Below are 19,122 nucleotides of genomic sequence, written 5' to 3'. Positions count from 1 at the left end.
GGGGGTCTGCAGCGCAGGAATTTAATCATGGAATTAAAAGGGCAGAACGGGGAATCGATGCGAGCTGCGATGACTGAGCAGGCTCCTCCGCATTTGGAGTGTTTGAGGCTGAGACTAAAGTGGTTGGTGTTGAAGACTAGGTCGGAGAGGCAGACGTCTTGACTGGGGTCGAACATGAGGGAAGCTGTGGTGAATTCGCCAGGTCGGAGGAGCGCATAGAAGGCTAGTAGGAATACGGCATCAAGCAGCGCGTCGAGATAGGGGGAGAATCATCCTTTCCTGAGTGTGGACAGCATGAGACGCAGGACAGGGAGCGTGATAGGGAGCCTCGGGTCTGCAGCGGGGGGAAACGTCTTATACAGCCCTTTAAGGATGAGTTTAACAGTAGGGTTTGAGAATAGGCTGGGAAAGCTAGCATCGGAGCATCGAACGTTAAATTGAATTCCTGCTAGGAGGCTCCGGATATACTGGGGTTTGAGGTGTCAATCAGTGGTGCAGTAGCCCATAAAGGCGCACACGGTGGAGATGAGGACAGGTTTGAGGGGGACATCTACTGAGCGGCAGAAAAAAGCGAACGTTCTCCATGCGAAATCATAAGATCTGAGGGAGGAAGCGGCTAAGCCCTTTCTCATGAAGAATCTGGCCGACTCGAGGTGCCGAGCTAGGGGACTCTCGGTTAGTGCAGAGAGAGGAGATGAAGTGAAGGGATTCCGACTGGTTGCGAGCTGGCTTCCGGGCAGAGGCTCCGGAATGTCTGGAAATGAAAGCGAGAGAGGGAGTCAGCGATGACATTGATGTGACCGGGAATGTGACGAGCTGTGATGATGAAGTTGTGGATAATGGAGGACCGCGTAATGCTTCTCATGAATGGCATGATGTCGCTGTACTGGGAGCGCGCCTTATTGATGATCTCAACCACTGATTGGTTATCGCACAGCACCGAGATGCGTTTACGGAACCACTGGTGACCCCATACGTGGCATGCAACGGCGATCGGAAATATCTCGTGCAGAGCGGAGGATGAGGCATGATTAGGGAATGACGGGGGCCAAGACCCTGCGAACCACTCGCCCTGAAAGAAGCCCCCAAAACCCACGGATGGGGTGGCATCCGTGAAAAACCTCATTGAATCGGAGGAACACACAAGGTCGTCATAGAAGAATGTGACTCCGTTCCAGTGGGCGAGCAGAAGAGACCAGAAACGTAGGTCTGAGCGGCAGCCTTCGTCTAAGAGAACGCAGTCATGGAGATTGTCGACCGCTGATGCTGTGTCCAGGAGGCGGGAGATGAACGAGCGCCCCTGGGGGATGACTCGCATGGTGAAGTTGAGGTGTCCGAGAAGGGAGAGCAACTGTTGTTTTGTAATGATTTGTTGCTCGCAGTATGATTTGGTGATGTCCCAGATGCGCTGCAATTTGTCGGAGGGGAGAGACGCCTTCATGTCTATAGAGTCGAGGGTGATGCCTAAGAACACTAAGCATGTGTTGGGACCTAACGTTTTCTCATTGGAGAGGGGGACGCCTAACTCCTGGAAGCAGTGTTTCAGTTTGCCCAGTGAGGTCCCTGAGCTGTCCTGTGGCGGGTCTATGAGGAGGAAGTCGTCCAGTAGGTGAAGGACAGAGGGGATTCTGGCGATGTTCAGCAGGATCCAGCAGAGCGCTTCCGAGAAGGAGTTGAAGATGCAGGGGCTGCTTCTGCACCCGAAGGTCAGGCGAACGGCGAAATAGAGTTTGGACTCCCACTTAATGCCGAACAGGTTCCACTGGGACGGGTGAATGGGATTGATTTTGAAGGCATCGGTAATGTCCGCTTTGGAGAGCCACGCTCCGTGCCCTGTGAACTTAATCAATTTAATTGCATTGTCCACTGAGGCATAGTGAAGGGAAAACTGCTCTGGAGGGATGATACTATTGACGCTGCAAAATGGGCCGGAACGGGGAGCGGACAGATCGAAAATCAGCCTTTTTTTTCCAGAGTATTTGCGTGTGGCTATTCCGATGGGATTTGAACGGAACACTGGGAAGGGGGAGGAGCTAAAGGGACCGATTATGTATCCTTTGTGGAGTTCTTTGTCGATGAGCTGGGAAACTATGGTGGGTTCTTTAGCGGCTGACTGTAGGTTTTTTGCTACGAAAGTAACTGTGGGAGATGAGAGGACCCCTACCCTGAAGCCTTGGGAGAGCCCTGACAGGAGATAGTCCACGAAAACGGAATCTGGGTGGGTGGATAGCGCAGCTGCTAGCTGAGGGATGTTAATGGGAGTGGAGGGGTGATGTTTCAGAATGTTTTTCCACCACGAGGTTTCTGGCGCAGAGCTACTGAAAGGTTTTGGCTGCGCCTGGGGCACACGGACTTCGGGTGTGCATCCCTGCAGAAACTGCAGATATGGAGAAATGAACAATAAGGGTGAGTACAAACATTTTCGTTGAATCTAGCGCAGATGTTATCTTCGTGTCTCATTTGCACCTGACGGTTTGGTCTATCAATTCTAGTATACTGCATGTGGGAGGCTCTGGGCGCGGAGAAAGGCACTGAGGGGCAGAGGGCAGCGATGTGGCCCTGCGCTCCGCAGCTGTTGCAAGAAATAGCGGTTTGCCCGCCGGTAGCCATCACGAGCAGCTCGATGTCCATCACTGACCAGTCGAGGCGGATGTTGTTATGCGCTAGGTGAAGCGCTGCTTTACTAGAAAAGCTTTTATGGTACTGATAAAAGATGGATCTCCCGTATCTAAGGTTGATATCTCTGATAATGGCCATGTACGCATCTAATTCTACTCTTCTCTCAGGGTAGACGGAGCAGATGACGTCACGGAAGATGCCGAAAGCTACCATGAATTGCCCTACGCTGATGTCTTTGATAAGCCTGGGGTCTGCGGTCTTAAAGACGGCGGTGATGTCTCCTCCTGAGGCGATGGCTTTATCGCACTCCGGGGAGGGCAGGATAAGGCTAAGCAAGTTAACATCCTTCCCTTCAAGAACTTTCGACCTAAGCCGTGAGGAGATGTTAGCGGCTTGGGAAATAAAAGGCCTACCTGCAGGGGGGGCTGGGAGGGCCGAAGCCAGAGAATAAGGAGGAGCTGCCGCTGGGATGCGTGGAAAACCCTGACCTGGCAACCCCAGCGGGACTGAGGCAGCGAGCGCTGCTCTGAGTGCGACAGAAGTTGACGCTCCTGTGCCGGAGTCTTCCAGGGCCTGGAGGCGAGCATCAATGGCTCTTATGGAGCTATCCAGGGATTGCAGGGCGCCGGCCACGCTACTCTCCCCACTCCCGGCCTGGCGAGCCTGAGAAAGGGTGGATTTGGGAGGCGGACGGGGTCCTGGAGGGCTCGATTTCCTGCCATTTTTTCCTCCGCGGCTGCGGCCGCGTCCTCGCCCTGGTCTCTCTGGGGAGCTGCTTGGGGCTGCTGCCCCGGGCTGGGGAGCTGTGCTGGAGACCTGATCCGAGAGCTCTCGAAGCTGCGAGAGAGTGAGGCCTGGGGCTGTGGGGATGCCCTGCTGCAGGAGTCGGGCGATGAGGAAGTCTGCCTCTGATGATAGGCCGCTGTGGGGAGCCGAACCGGGATCAAAGATTTCCATACCAGGTTCGTCTGAATTGTCCGAGTTGGACATCTTGAGCTAGGTTTTTTTTTTTTTTTCTCACGAGGAGGAGTAAAGAAGTACTGCTACTGCGTGTGATCATCTGCAATGACAACTGACAGGGAGGAAGAGCAGGCATTTAAGGAATTTAGCATGTGCAGCGATTGGCTGCTGAGGGGTGACGCCCTCGTATTTAATGAGGGGGGAAGGGAGCCATAGAGTGACGTGTAAGTGACTCGTGTTAGGTCTTCCTTATTGAACTTGCGCTAAAGCTTTCATTTGTTGATCCTTATACCTGCCTCTTCACTACAAAGACTCAGAATGTTGCCAAGTATATTTGTCTAATATCTAGTCAACATATCGAATAAAAAACCCACAGTTTAAAGGGAAAAAATGGGAGAAACCTCAGGGAGAGCAACAGAGGAGGGATCCCTCTCCCAGGACGGACAGACGTGCAATAGATGCTGTGTGTAAATTGAAGAGATAATACATTTTACAGCATATAGACCGAATGTTAGGAAATGCATGTGTCTGTAATAAGAAGATGAATCCACGAGGATGTCAGCTACAATCCTGTGGAAGCCATCAGGGAAGCAGCATGACGAGACCCAAGGCAGGACCGCAGAGACAGGTTCAGCCACGACCCGAAGTCCACGACTTAATCCAGAACTCAGGATAGAGGATCCAAGACACAGGACTACAGCAAGAGGATCAGCCTCGACTCCGGTTCCCGGCGTAGATATAGATACAAAACAAGAAAAAAGATTTGTCTGGGTTAATCGGAACAAGAGAATACACAGACACAGACAGAGAGGGAAAAGGTCATTGGATAAAAGTTATTCTTGATAACCCTCTAAAAAGATCTCATGAACTTCCTCACTCAATCTATCAAGACCCGAGCAGTTATATTAGATATAGGATCAGAAACAGAGATAGGGAGCACAACAACCTATCTCTTCGTCAGATGCACTCCCCCGCTTATCTAAGCGACTCTGTACCCCGTTACCCTCTACAAGGCCATTGCATAGAAGCCAATTGGGAACTAATGTGTACTTTTCTTTTGCTGACAACTAAAACAAGTCATATATCAGGTTTTTAAGCAATTACAATACACTTAGATCAGGGGTGTTAAACTAAATGTCATCGCGGGCCACATTAGCATTATGGTTACACTCAAAGGGCCGGTTGCAACTATATATACAGTACCAGTCAAACGTTTGGACACACCTTCTCATTCGAAGGTTTTTATTTATTTTAATAATTTCTACATTGTAGATTAATACTGAAGGGATCAAAACTATATAAAAAAAAACACATGTAATTATCTAGTAAACAAAAAAGTGTTACAAAATCCAGAATATGATTTATATTTTAGATTCTTCAAATTAGCCCCCTTTTGCCTTGATGACAGCTTTGCACACTCTTGGCTTCTCTATATAAATATACAACCCAGTCTCACGGCATTTCGTGTTCACCAACACTATTTTTAATCTATTTAATCAACACGATTTGCCCCTTTTTTTCGTGTTGCACAGCACGATTTTAAAAGCAATGTATTTCTACTGCCTGCAGCACGTCTTTTTCTCCGGTCGGGTCGAGGAAGACCGGAAGCTGTGTGGTTCATAAAAACATGTTCTTACTCAATATCAAGCCACAGTTATTGCTTTTATTTGAAATCGTATAATTTCGGACTTTTGTTGCCGTCTGTGAGGAAAATAAATGGGGCTCAGAGCCTCAGGATACTGAAATCTGTATTTTTAAAATCTTTTTTTCCTTCTAATTTGTTATTCTTTTCAAAATAACACACTGTTATTTACTCACCAATAACACACAATTATCCTTGATTTTATTTATTGGTTTAATTCCATAATCTTGGGCTTTTTTGGCGTCCGTCAGGAACTGAATTTCAAAATAACCGGAAACAGACGTAGGCATTTCGAGCGATTACCCAAGATCCTCAGTTATGGTTTTAAGCTCGCTTATTGGATGTTTTAGCCGCAATGCATGCTGGGATTTGGTGTTTATATGATATAAAATCCGGAAAACATTTTAAAAGAATAAAATAATACTTAATTCCGAGCGCTCTTGCTTTTCTCTTTGAAAGTCATCACATAACGGCATTGTAATACACGGTTCGGCTGCATTGTATATTACAGATCTGCCGTAGTTCTTTATTTATAAAGCCCTGATTAGAAGACCTTTGGAAAAAACTGAGAAAATGCCGCCGAAACTGAATACTTGACGTGGATCATAAATATATTCAACAATTAAACAAAATCTTCAATTTCTCTTCACACAATACGTCTCCTTGCAGTATCAACACTAATTCGGCTGACTTTTACATTTGATATAATTCACAGATAGGTTATATTTACACAGTGGTGGTTCTAGAACATTTTACATGGGGGGGCAAAGGGGAGGCAAGAGGTCATGCCAGGGTGGCATAGGAGGGCGGACAGTACGTGGTATTTTAACCTATTTATTGTTAATTCATGCCCTAACACAAGTGTTCTTTAATGCACAAGAGAAACAAGGTGTTCAGACAAACAATCGGGTGCCCTTTGAGTCCCCCAAGCTTACCTCAACCATTTTAAATGAAAGGAAACTACAAAATGTATTTTAAAGCAATGAATTAATGGAACAGGTTGTTTTGCATTACAATGTAAAATTAAATATATATTTTGTTTTAGACAGACACAACAATTGGTTGTCTTAGACAGACATATTTGCATGTCCTCACTAAGCATTATTACATATTAATTTAATATTAAACAAATCAAAATGGCCAATTATCCCAAAATGTTGCTGCAAATATAATCATATGCTTGTCAACTTTAACTGATCAAAAATCAATTCTGAAAAAATACTTGAATTATCTATGAAATTGCAATATTGTCCCTCAGTTTGTTTCAACCCCGTCACGCCATACCATTTACCCTCCTATTAAAATAATGGATCAGTCCATGTGTGATCTGCATTGAGGGAATTACATCACAAAAGTGTCAGTTTCTTCTCTTACCTATATTTCAGTTTTTGTATTTTCAGATTAAGATTGACAAGCTCAACATTTCAACTCTGTTGTATGAATTAATAATAGTAAATAATTGTTTATTACACAAATAAACAATAGTTTTGCAAAATATTACAATTTTGTAATGTCCTTGACTTCCATGTGGTGCCATATCTTAGCTAAACAAGGTTCTCATGCCTACTTTTTGTCAAAAACTTCAACCATGTTACATTTTTTCAAGGAAATTCCTAGTAATTATTTATATTTTGTGCCTGAGGTGGGAAAATGTAAGTAGTCTACTACCAGATGTTATGACCAAACATTTTGGTTTCATTTTTCAAAGATATAAAGACCCAAAAGGCACCCGATTCAGAGAATACTCAGAATTCTGCATACTGTAAGTACTTAATTATAATTAAGTACACAAATGACATCACCCATCTCTTCAGAGAGCTACAGGTGACCTGTGCAGCAACACATTTCAATCAATATTTGTCAATACTAAGAGCTGCTAGATTGTGCTGCTGTAATGGAATATGTAAGGAGAATAAGAACATACCATGTGGTCCAGCTGGAGTTTCATCTGCCTCCTGATCCCTGCCTCTGGCCCTCTTTCTGATACTTCATCTTTATTCCTCACATATATTTCTTCTTCTTCACTAATGTCTTCATCTCCTCCTCTTCCTCCTGGTCTCTTCATCTCCTCCTCTTCCTCCTGCTCTGACCCTCCTGGTCCTTTCATCTCTCTTTTCCTTTTCCTCTTTCTGTTTGTCCTGATCACTTCTCATATGTCTTTTTGTTGTTGTTGAATCACTCCTATACTCTGGCCTGCAAGAGTCTACTTGTGAAAAGCACTGGTACAAATGCTTGTATAACTTTACAAGTTAGGGCCATGTAGCCTAGCTAATATGTAGCATATCATAAATATAACATCAGAAAGTATTGATCAAGCGCACACAGGCAGCTGTGTTTGGATCCAGTTTTTACGGTAAAGGATGTATCCTGGTTTCATTGATCTGGCCTCATGGCTGTGATGTGTAGTTTACGTGGATTTAATAGTAGGCTACCGCGTAGTTTAGCAAAGTGATCGATCTGCCAGCTAACGCTGTCTGCGTAGTATTTTGTAACGTAACGCCCCAAACAGCGCCCGTCTGTTAAACGCTATCGATTCAAACTAAAGCGTTTTATTAATATTTAGTTTCAAGCTCTCGTCCTTAGTAAAAACAAAACTAGTGGAAAGGGAAATGCTCCAAGGGGAAGCTGATCCATAGGTGCTGGGACAGCTCGCTCCCTCTCTGCAGCGGTGTGAGCCGCGGTCTGTGTGAACGCCACTCCGCAGTTTAATGCAGGGCCGTAGCTGCGTTTTTAACGGGCCTAAAATGATATTTAAAATGATTCACTTTTAACTAATGTAATGCTTGTTTTGTTGCTTGAGAAGCTTTTGGAAATAGTGTAGGTTTGTTTTAGTACAGTTTTAGGGAAACAAAAGTTAGGGGGGCAGCTGGGGGGGCAAGGCTCTACAGTGGGGGGGCAGCTGATTTTCTTTGAATGTAAGAATGTAAATACTGAGTCTGAAATAGTATAGCAATATGCTGTAAAATTATGTGAAAGCATGCTTAAAACTACACATTTTCAGATGTTGTACGAAAACAAAAGTGTCCTACACTAATAATACAAAGTTATTATGGCTGTGTGTACCTTGTGTGCAAAAAAAACGTTGGGGGTATCTATCTACAGATAAATATTAAGCTTGACAAAGTACTTAACGTCTAATATATTGCTTTCCTGCAATGTTAACTATGTTGAAGCACTTATTTTAACTGATATTATACATATGAATTATACTCTTATGTATGTAGATAGAATAAGAAATGTGCAGAATATGACAGTTTAATGGTGGAGGTACACACATATTGATAGATGTCTTGTAATGCACTGTTGAGAAACCTGTGACCCAAGTGTTTCATTCATTGCATAATTACACCGTAGTTGTGTATATGATATGTCAATACACCTTTGAAAATCTTGAGAGGGATGTGCAAAATAGCCATAATATACAGTCTTTAATTAACTATTAGTAGAGAATAACGAGTAATGAATATACTTTATTACTCGTTTCCATTCATGTCAATTGCAGATACATGTTTAGTCTTCTCAAGCACCAACTATCAAATATCTCTCCTGATTGTTGGCACTTGACAATCACCTTACCTGAATTTTACTCAGGTGTAACTAAAGTCTGATTTAAGGGTTGTTTATATTTCACATAATTAATCAGAATCTGCAAAGTAACTCAAATAAATGCAGTGGAGTAAAAATACCAGGTTAACCTCTGAATTGTAGTGGAGTAGAATTACAAAGTAACAATGAGCTGTCATGTGGGTATTAATGCTGCGCATTATGGACACAAGCGATTTTCACCCATTTATTAATTATATGTTTTACATTTGATAACACCAATGTGTTTAATACTGGCAACTTCTAATTGTGGGAAAAACGAAAACGTTCAGTAGAGACGTCCCATAGAACATTTTGCGAAACACAATAGCCAGCATGTGTAGTTCTGGGGGGGCGTTCGATTCCAGTTTTGGATAGTCTGGCGTGGTTTCATTCCATTTCACACAGCTGTTTGACGCTCTGCGTAACCTTACGGGGACTGTAGTCCTAAACGATAGCTGGGGATTATGGGTAGTGTAGTGTCTTCGGCCATCCTAAACTCAGAAATGTTGACAATCGCAATGATGCTCGAAATGTCCCTTATAGGCCTACGTCTGTTTCCGGTTATTTTTATTTTGAAATTCAGTTCCTGACGGACGCCAAAAAAGCCAGAGATTATGGAATTAAACCAATAAATAAAAGCAAGGATAATTGTGTGTTATTGGTGAGTAAATAACAGTGTGTTATTGTGAAAAGAATATCGAATTAGAAGGAAACAAATATTTCAAAATACAGATTTCCGTATTCTGAGGCTCTGAGCCCCATTTATTTTCCTCACAAACGGCAACAAAAGTCCGAAATTATACGATTTCAAATAAAAGCAATAACTGTGGCTTGATATTGAGTAAGAACATGGTTTTATGAACCACACAGCTTCCGGTCTTCCTCGACCCGACCGGAGAAAAAGACGTGCCGCAGGCAGTAGAAATACATTGCTTTTAAAATCGTGCCGTGCAACACGAAAAAAAGGGGCAAATCGTGTTGGTGAACACGAATCAATAGATTAAAAATCGTGTTGGTGAACACGAAATGCCGTGAGACTGGGTTGAAATATACATATATAAATATATAATATATATTAAATAATGTATTATATTTAGCGTTAATAACGCGTTAACGCAATAAAAAATTAACGCCACTAATTATTTTAACGCGATTAACGCATGTGTATTTTTTGTCCTCGGCCGCCCCGTAGTTTCAGAGCGCATCAAGTTTAAAATACCATCTACAAGCTGATGCTGACAGCCCCGCTCCTGCTGCCCGCTTGTGGCAGACCACACTTCCACGCTCACCGGCAGGCACCGACTGGCTGTTGGGAGGACCGGGAGGGTGTTTGTATGTGTGGCCCGAGCGAGCGAGAGAGAGACCTTACGTGCATTGTTGTTGTTAGCATCTGGTGCTAGCTAGCTGCGCTAACGGATATGGAGCTGTTTAAATGAAAACAGAGGAGCGACATTTCGCCACAACTGCGCCGAGCACTTGACTTTATGCAGGGAGCCAGACAGTGGGACATTGTACGAAAAGTCAGCACACTCAGCACGGATAGTGCGCAACATGATTGCAGCGTCCAGACAGCTCCCGTTCGAGCATATGCCTTGAGTTGCATATAGCTCCAACGATCCATCACACACACACACACACACACACACACACACACACACACACACACACACACACACACACACACACACACACACACACACACACACACACACACACACACACACACACACACACACACACACACACACACACACACACCATTTGTATTGTATTATTGTATGAGAGGTTCCAGGTTGAATTGAGGCGAATATTTGTAATGTTCAGAGGTTGTTGTGTTTAATATTCATGAGAATATTTGTCATTGTTCAAATGATAATAAACATTAGCATAAAGCATATTTGTCCACTCATATGTTGATAAGAGTATTACAAACTTGAAAAATATTCCTCTAAGGTACATTTAGAACAGATCAAAAATGTGCGATTAATTTGCGATTAATCGCGATTAACTATTTTAATCGACTGACAGCCCTAATTATATTACATTATTGGCTCTGCATTGGATTATTATTAGTTCTGGTAATAACTTCATAAATAACTACGTCTCAAAGAAGAAGTCTAGGGCAAACAATTGAAAGCAAATATTCAACAATTACACCAATTGTATATTATAGTCTTTGTGAGCTCTTAAAAATGAGGTCGCGGGCCGGATTTGGTCCACGGGCCTGACTTAGATAATGTCATTAAGTATCACACTGATAAAACAATGAACACATAAACCGAAAACCCCTTCAGCCATATTAACCCGAGTAAGCTTTTCCGTGCTGCTGTAGGGACAACACAGAGAAGGACTGAAACAATCAAATATAAGTTACAAAGAATATAGTTTTCCGGGTCAGATTCAGCTCTTGGGGATCATTCTTTGTAAATACTAGTTCATTTTTCTTCCGTATATTAGACAAAATCTAATTTGGAAATGCAAATTACTGGAAGGATATGGAAATGTTAGTGCGAAGTGGCCATTACAATATTTAACGGTAGAGAGGTATTACGTTTTATGAAATACAACTTAAGTTTTGTACTTTTAGAAATGAAATGTTTGCGTTGTAAACATGTTGTCTGACAGGAACGTGAAAATATTCTGTCAGAAGAGGTAAGGGGCGTTTTGTCATACGGGCGTTTCCAAATGCTTTGTCATACGGTCTTATGTGACTCAGTAAATCTTTCAACATGTTCTTTTTTTACTTTGTGCTTTTCATCTAAATGTCCATCTGTCAGCTGCATCTCTTACAGTTGGTTTAGGCATGGCTATCTGTCTGCATGTAATTGATTAAGTCAGACCAGGGACGGATCTACGGGGGGGCAAGGGGGGGCAGCTGCCCCCCCCCACTGTAGAGCCTTGCCCCCCCAGCTGCCCCCCTAAATTTTCTTTCTCTAAAACTGTACTAAAACAAACCTACACTATTTCCACAAGCTTCTCAAGCAACAAAACAAGCATTACATTAGTTACAATTGAATCATTTTAAATATCATTTTAGGCCCGTTAAAAACGCAGCTACGGCCCTGCATTAAACTGCGGAGCGGCGTTCACACAGACCGCGGCTCACACCGCTGCAGAGAGGGAGCGAGCTGTCCCAGCACCTATGGATCAGCTTCCCCTGGGAGCATTTCCGTTTCCACTAGTTTTGTTTTTACTAAGGACGAGATCTTGAAACTAAATATTAATAAAACGCTTTAGTTTGAATCGATAGCGTTTAACAGACGGGCGCTGTTTGGGGCGTTACGTTACAAAATACTACGCAGACAGCGTTAGCTGGGAGATCGATCACTTTGCTAAACTACGCGGTAGCCTACTATTAAATCCACGTAAACTACACATCACAGCCATGAGGCCAGATCAATGAAACCAGGATACATCCTTTACCGTAAAAACTGGATCCAAACACAGCTGACTGTGTGCGCTTGATCAATGCTTTCTGATGTTATATTTATGATATGCTACATATTAGCTAGGCTACATGGCCCTAACGTGTAAAGTTATACAAGCATTTGTACCAGTGCTTTTCACAAGTAGACTCTTGCAGGCCAGAGTATAGTGATTCAACAACAACAAAAATACATATGAGAACAGAAAGAGGAAAAGGAAAAGAGAGATGAAGAGAGCAGGAGGAAGAGGAGGAGATGAAGAGACCAGGAGGGTCAGAGCAGGAGGAAGAGGAGGAGATGAAGAGACCAGGAGGGTCAGAGCAGGAGGAAGAGGAGGAGATGAAGACATTAGTGAAGAAGAAGAAATGTATGTGAGGAATAAAGATGAAGTATCAGAAAGAGGGCCAGAGGCAGGGATCAGGAGGCAGATGAAACTCCAGCTGGACCACATGGTATGTTCTTATTCTCCTTACATATTCCATCACAGCAGCACAATCTAGCAGCTCTTAGTATTGACAAATATTGATTGAAATGTGTTGCTGCACAGGTCACCTGTAGCTCTCTGAAGAGATGGGTGATGTCATTTGTGTACTTAATTATAATTAAGTACTTACAGTATGCAGAATTCTGAGTATTCTCTGAATCAGGTGCCTTTTGGGTCTTTATATCTTTGAAAAATGAAACCAAAATGTTTGGTCATAACATCTGGTATTGGACTACTTACATTTTCCCACCTCAGGCACAAAATATAAATAATTACTAGGAATTTCCTTGAAAAAATGTAACAGGGTTGAAGTTTTTGACAAAAAGTAGGCATGAGACCTTGTTTAGCTAAGATATGGCACCACATGGAAGTCAAGGACATTACAAAATTGTAATATTTTGCAAAACTATTGTTTATTTTTGTAATAAACAATTATTTACTATTATTAATTCATACAACAGAGTTGAAATGTTGCGCTTGTCAATCTTAATCTGAAAATACAAAAACTGAAATATAGGTAAGAGAAGAAACTGACACTTTTGTGATGTAATTCCCTCAATGCAGATCACACATGGACTGATCCATTATTTTAATAGGAGGGTAAATGGTATGGAGTGACAGGGTTGAAACAAACTGAGGGACAATATTGCAATTTCATAGATAATTCAAGTTTTTTTTCAGAATTGATTTTTGATCAGTTAAAGTTGACAAGCATGTGATTATATTAGCAGCAACATTTTGGGATAATTGGCCATTTTGATTTGTTTAATATTAAATTAATATGTAATAATGCTTAGTGAGGACATGCAAATATGTCTGTCTAAGACAACCAATTTTTTTTAAAACTAAATATATATTTAATTTTACATTGTAATGCAAAACAACCTGTTCCATTAATTAATTGCTTTAAAATACATTTTGTAGTTTCCTTTCATTTAAAATGGTTGAGGTAAGCTTGGGGGACTCAAAGGGCACCCGATTGTTTGTCTGAACACCTTGTTTCTCTTGTGCATTAAGAACACTTGTGTTAGGGCATGAATTAACAATAAATAGGTTATATACAGTATAAAATACCACGTACTGTCCGCCCTCCTATGCCACCCTGGCATGACCTCTTGCCTCCCCTTTGCCCCCCCATGTCAAATGTTCTAGAACCGCCACTGAGTCAGACACATTACAGCCTTGGTCAGGTGTCTCAGTTAAAGACTTGAGACATCTAGAAATAAGTGTAAATTAAATTCATTATTTAAATGTGACTGCCTTAGTTAATGAAGTCATACATAATGTTACATTCACAAAAGATAGGATCAGTAAATGGAAATTACATAAACCTCTTTTTGTTTGCTTGACATTTGCACTTTTCCAGGAGCCTGGTTTGACAAGCAGAAATATACAAGTAGTAGTATTTCTAAGTAGTAGACTTGAGTTAGGTACTATTTGTGTTTAAGACAGGAAGTCTGACATGCACGTAGTAATTGAAGACTGTCAGAAGAGTGAGAATTTGTTTTGTAAATCAGGCCGTTCCACATTCTTTGACATGCAGTCACAGATGGACACAGTATCTCTAAAACGTTCAACATATATTCTTTTGTGTCTGTTTTTTCCTCTCAATACATGTCAGCTGTATCACTTACAGTTGGTTTCAGAGAAGTTCTCTTATCATCTATTATTATCAGAGTCACATGGCTGATGTTTGGCAACACCTGATGCAGGTCTCAGCCGTTCAGTGGGAGATTTGATAAATCTATAAATAAAAATATTAATATGTGTGTTGAATATGAATGTTATAATAACTAATAGTTCTAGGGATTATGTCAGGAAGAATTAAACATTGAAATCAAATGTTATTTGTGAAGATTATATCACATAGAAATGAATTTGAAAGCTAAGTTTTAGGGACTTAAAAACAGTCCATTTGATGTAATACTACAGTCCTAAAAACACCATGGGTTAGAATACAAGCAGATACATCAAATATCCAGTGTATCTACAGTTTGATTGTAGACAACTTAAATAAAGTATTAGTAAATCCAAATAAACGTATCACACATATCCTGCATAGAAGCCAATTGGGAACTAATGTGTACTTTTCTTTTGCTGACAACTAAAACAAGTCATATATCAGGTTTTTGAGCAAAATACACTTAGATCAGGGGTGTTAAACTAAATGTCATCGCGGGCCACATTAGCATTATGGTTACATTCAAAGGGCCGGTTGCAACTATATATACATATACAGTACCAGTCAAACGTTTGGACACACCTTCTCATTCGAAGGTTTTTATTTATTTTAATAATTTCTATATTGTAGATTAATACTGAAGGGATCAAAACTATATAAAAAAAACACATATGTAATTATCTAGTAAACAAAAAAGTGTTACAAAATCCAGAATATGATTTATATTTTAGATTCTTCAAATGATCCCCCTTTTGCCTTGATGACAGCTTTGCACACTCTTGGCTTCTCTATATAGATATACATATATAAATATATAATATATATTAAACAATGTATTATATTACATTATTGGCTCTGCATTGGATTATTATCAGTTCTGGTAATAACTTCATGAATAACTACGTCTGAAAGAAGAAGTCTAGGGCAAATAATTGAAAGCAAATATTCAACAATTACACCAATGGTATTGTATATTATATTCTTTGTGAGCTCTTAAAAATGAGGTCGCGAGCCGGATTTGGTCCACGGGCCTTGAGTTTGACACTCCTGGCTTAGATAATGTCATTATCAGCTGCAGCCACACTAGCATATGGGGTCCCACAAGGCTCTATCCTAGGCCCCATTTTGTTCAGTCTGTATTTACTACCTCTGGGGTCAATTTTTAAAAAGCACAACATTTCTTACCATTGCTTTGCAGATGATCTGCAGGTATACCTGCCTATAAAAGCAAATAAGGAATCTAGGATTGCCTTGCTTAACTGTCTGAAAGACATAAAATCATGGATGGAAATCAACTTCTTGACTCTTAACGAAAACAAGACAGAGATTATAATATTTGGACAGTCTGAACTCCTGGATGGCTTTAATAGTGTACTCGGCCCCTTAGCCTCCTACAGCCGTCCCTCTGTCAGAAATATTGGAGTCATCTTTGACAACTGTTTTAAATTTGATAAACAGATAAGCTCAGTTGTCAAGACAAGCTTCTTCCAGCTGTGGCTTCTGGGGAAGGTAAAAGCCTATCTTCCTAGTAAGGAATTTGAACAGCTAATCCACTTATTTATAACGTCTCGTTTAAACTTTAGACTATTGTAACTCCCTCTATATTGGTGTTGACAAGTGATTGATCCGTCGCCTGCAGCTGGTCCAAAATGCGGCTGCACGCCTTCTTACTGGGAAGAGACGTTATGACCACATCACACCCGTTTTGGCAGACCTTCATTGGCTTCCTGTCAGTTACAGGATCCAGTTCAAGTACTTACTTGTTGTTTTTAAATCATTGCATGGACTGGCACCACATTACCTAAGTTACAAAGAATATAGTTATCCGGTTCTGATTCAGCTCTTGGGGATCATTCTTTGTAAATACTAGTTCATTTTTCTTCCGTATGTTAGACAAAATCTAATTTGGAAATGCAAATTACTGGAAGGGTATGGAAATGTGTGTGCGAAGTGGAAATTACAATATTTAACGGTAGAGAGGTATTACGTTTTATGAAATACAATTTAAGTTTTGTACTTTTAGAAATGAAATGTTTGCGTTGTAAACATGTTGTCTGACAGGAACTTGATAATTGAGGGATTTTTTTATTTTTTACTGTTTTCTATTCTGTCAGAAGAGGTAAGGGGCGTTTTGTCATATAGGCTTTTCCAAATGCTTTGTCATACGGTCTTATGTGACTCAGTAAATCTTTCAACACGTTCTTTTTTTACTTTGTGCTTTTCATCTAAATGTCCATCTGTCAGCTGCATCTCTTACAGTTGGTTTAGGCATGGCTATCTGTCTGCATGTAATTGATTAAGTCAGACACATTACAGCCTTGGTCAGGTGTCTCAGTTAAAGACTTGAGACATCTAGAAATAAGTGTCAAATAAATTCATTATTTAAATTTGACTGCCTTAGTTAATGAAGTCATACATCTGTTATGCACAATCTATTCACATGTTGTCATTTCCAACTGAGATGTGAAGAAAAAAGATAGGATCGGTAAATGGAAATTACATAAACCTCTTTTTGTTTGCTTTACATTTGCACTTTGACAAGAGCCCGGTTTGACAGGCGTGAGAATGTGAATGCTAATTAGACTTAACGTGTTAGACATATGTTATCACACGCGTCTTTTGTTAATTTAATCTTACTTACATATCCGCCTTTGAGACTATTGTTTTGTCTTTTGCAAACTGTTGTGCCATTGTTGCAGAAACCTCAAACTGAGAAATGTGTTGTGATTCAATCACCTTCATTTCTTGAAAATAGGAAACACTATAAGATCAACTTGTCTCCTTGGAGATATAGTAACGTCCTTGCAGTCACACATTCCTATTGCTTATTTCTTATTTATTCAGAGAGTTTAATGGACAGAATTCAACATAACTCCTCCAGCAGTTTGATCAGATTTGATTTCCTGTGGTTACACAAGCAAACAACCCTGATGACCTCAATCCTGTTAAAGGAACACACACACACACACACACACACACACACACACACACACACACACACACACACACACACACACACACACACACACACACACACACGCATGCAAACTCACACACACACACACACACACACACACACACACACACACACACACACACACACACACACACACATACACACAGGTTTAGACACACAGGGAATAAGCTTTGGTGTATAATGGTGCATTCATAAATACAGTAAGATACATTAAAATGAGAGAGCAAATAATATGAAAATACATACATTTCTATGTAAATGTTGTTGTAATTTTGGGCACAAATGTGCACAATGATTGGAGAAATGTACAAAGGTTCAAAGTAAAACATGACAAAGCTCATAAAGATGGTCTATAACAAGATAAAAACAGTAAAACATTTGAAATTATGATGACATGTATTTGACTGTTTTTTTTCTAAATCAAAGGTATGCAATAAGTGAGCTGAAATGCTGAATACATAATTAAATGTACTATTCTTTATATTTGATCGCACTAGTTTAAGGCTCATTTATCAATTTTCCTTGGTATCAAGATACAAGTGAAATGCTGTAAAACTAAAATATTTTTGACAAATACATTATGATTCCATATTTATCTTTTGGGATGTTTCTTCAGTACAATATCAATAAAGTACCATATAACATAGTTTCAACAAGGTGGCCAAGTGGCTATAGTGAGCTTGAAGAGTCAAAATATAGAACATGTTATTGCACAAACTATCACGTGACTTGTTGAAGTGGATGAACAGTTAAACTGACCCTGTTTACCCACTCGATGTGTCTACAGTTGAGTTCCCTGAATCCCTCACACACACATTAGGCTCAGTTTCACCACTTGGTGGTAGTGTAGACTTTTCTATTGGCAAAAAAGTGACTATGACACCCCTGAGTTGCATGATGCATCACTGAGTGGTGGTGGTTGAAAAAAAACAAGTCATTTACTTAAATTAAACTAGTGAAAGCTTACGATAAAAATACTAATAGTACTGAATTCAAGTTTTCACTTAAAATCCAGTAAAAAGCATTCTGTACTCAAAATGATATTAAAAACGAATCATTGGTCAGAAGGGCCCGTCACTATTTCCTCATTATATCATTGACGCATTAGTATGCAAAAAGTACTTTAATGTCATACTGTATGCTTTAAATCAGTGGTTCCCAAACTTTTTCAGTCGGGACCCCCTTGGGTATTGGAAATATTTTCGGGACCCCCCCCAACCCGGTTCCCATCTATATTGGTAGGATTAATTGTATATTGTTGTAAAAACATTACATGTTCTTTGCTAATAATAAGAAGATACAAAGATCCAACTATCATTTTATATTTTATTATGGATTACACATTAAAAGTGAAAAATAGATTTTTAAATTCAAATTTCTTTAAGGAAAATATATGAATGAACACTGAACTACTATTTCTACTGCAGGTTGCAAACGATCACATCACTATACAATTCCTATTCCACAGCCTATCAATGACTTAGGTGTGCTTGCTTTCCCTCGCAGATCTTCTCAAACCGTGGCTGTTGTTTTGAGACTGCCACTCTCATTTCTGTCTCAATGTTCAGCTTTGATCTGTATTTGGTTTTGATGGCAGCAACAGCAGAAAAGCCTGTCTCACACAAGTAGGATGTTGCAAAAGGCAGCAGTATGCTCAAAGCTCTCTGACCAATGAGAGGGTACTCCTTCTCCACTCCAACCCAAAACCCAGCCATGGTCTTGGATTTGAACAGCAGCCTCATGGTTGAA

General features: G+C 40.7%; 2 protein-coding genes across 2 annotated transcripts in view; one reads left to right on the top strand and one right to left on the bottom strand.

The window, feature by feature from the left end:
• Positions 1 to 676: 676 nt before the first annotated feature.
• On the bottom strand, positions 677 to 2,005 carry LOC117558037 (the record flags this gene model as incomplete). Its single annotated transcript, XM_034234000.1, has 1 exon — positions 677 to 2,005. A coding segment is annotated over one exon (1,329 nt), but the record flags the coding sequence as incomplete, so codon positions are not given.
• Positions 2,006 to 2,951: 946 nt separating this feature from the next.
• LOC117557862 (apolipoprotein A-I-like) overlaps positions 2,952 to 19,122 on the top strand; it is a 31,408-nt gene continuing 15,237 nt past the window's right edge. Inside the window, exon 1 of the mRNA XM_034233840.1 lies at positions 2,952 to 3,581. Coding sequence (XP_034089731.1) covers positions 3,488 to 3,581 — 94 coding nt within the window. The 5' untranslated portion in view covers positions 2,952 to 3,487. The remainder of the gene's footprint in view (positions 3,582 to 19,122) is intronic.

Source organism: Gymnodraco acuticeps, unplaced genomic scaffold (genome assembly GCF_902827175.1).
Source record: "Gymnodraco acuticeps unplaced genomic scaffold, fGymAcu1.1, whole genome shotgun sequence".
Classification (NCBI taxonomy): Eukaryota; Metazoa; Chordata; class Actinopteri; order Perciformes; family Bathydraconidae; genus Gymnodraco; species Gymnodraco acuticeps.
The sequence above is the reverse complement of the archived record's forward strand: the minus strand, read 5'-3'. Positions and strand labels throughout refer to the sequence as shown.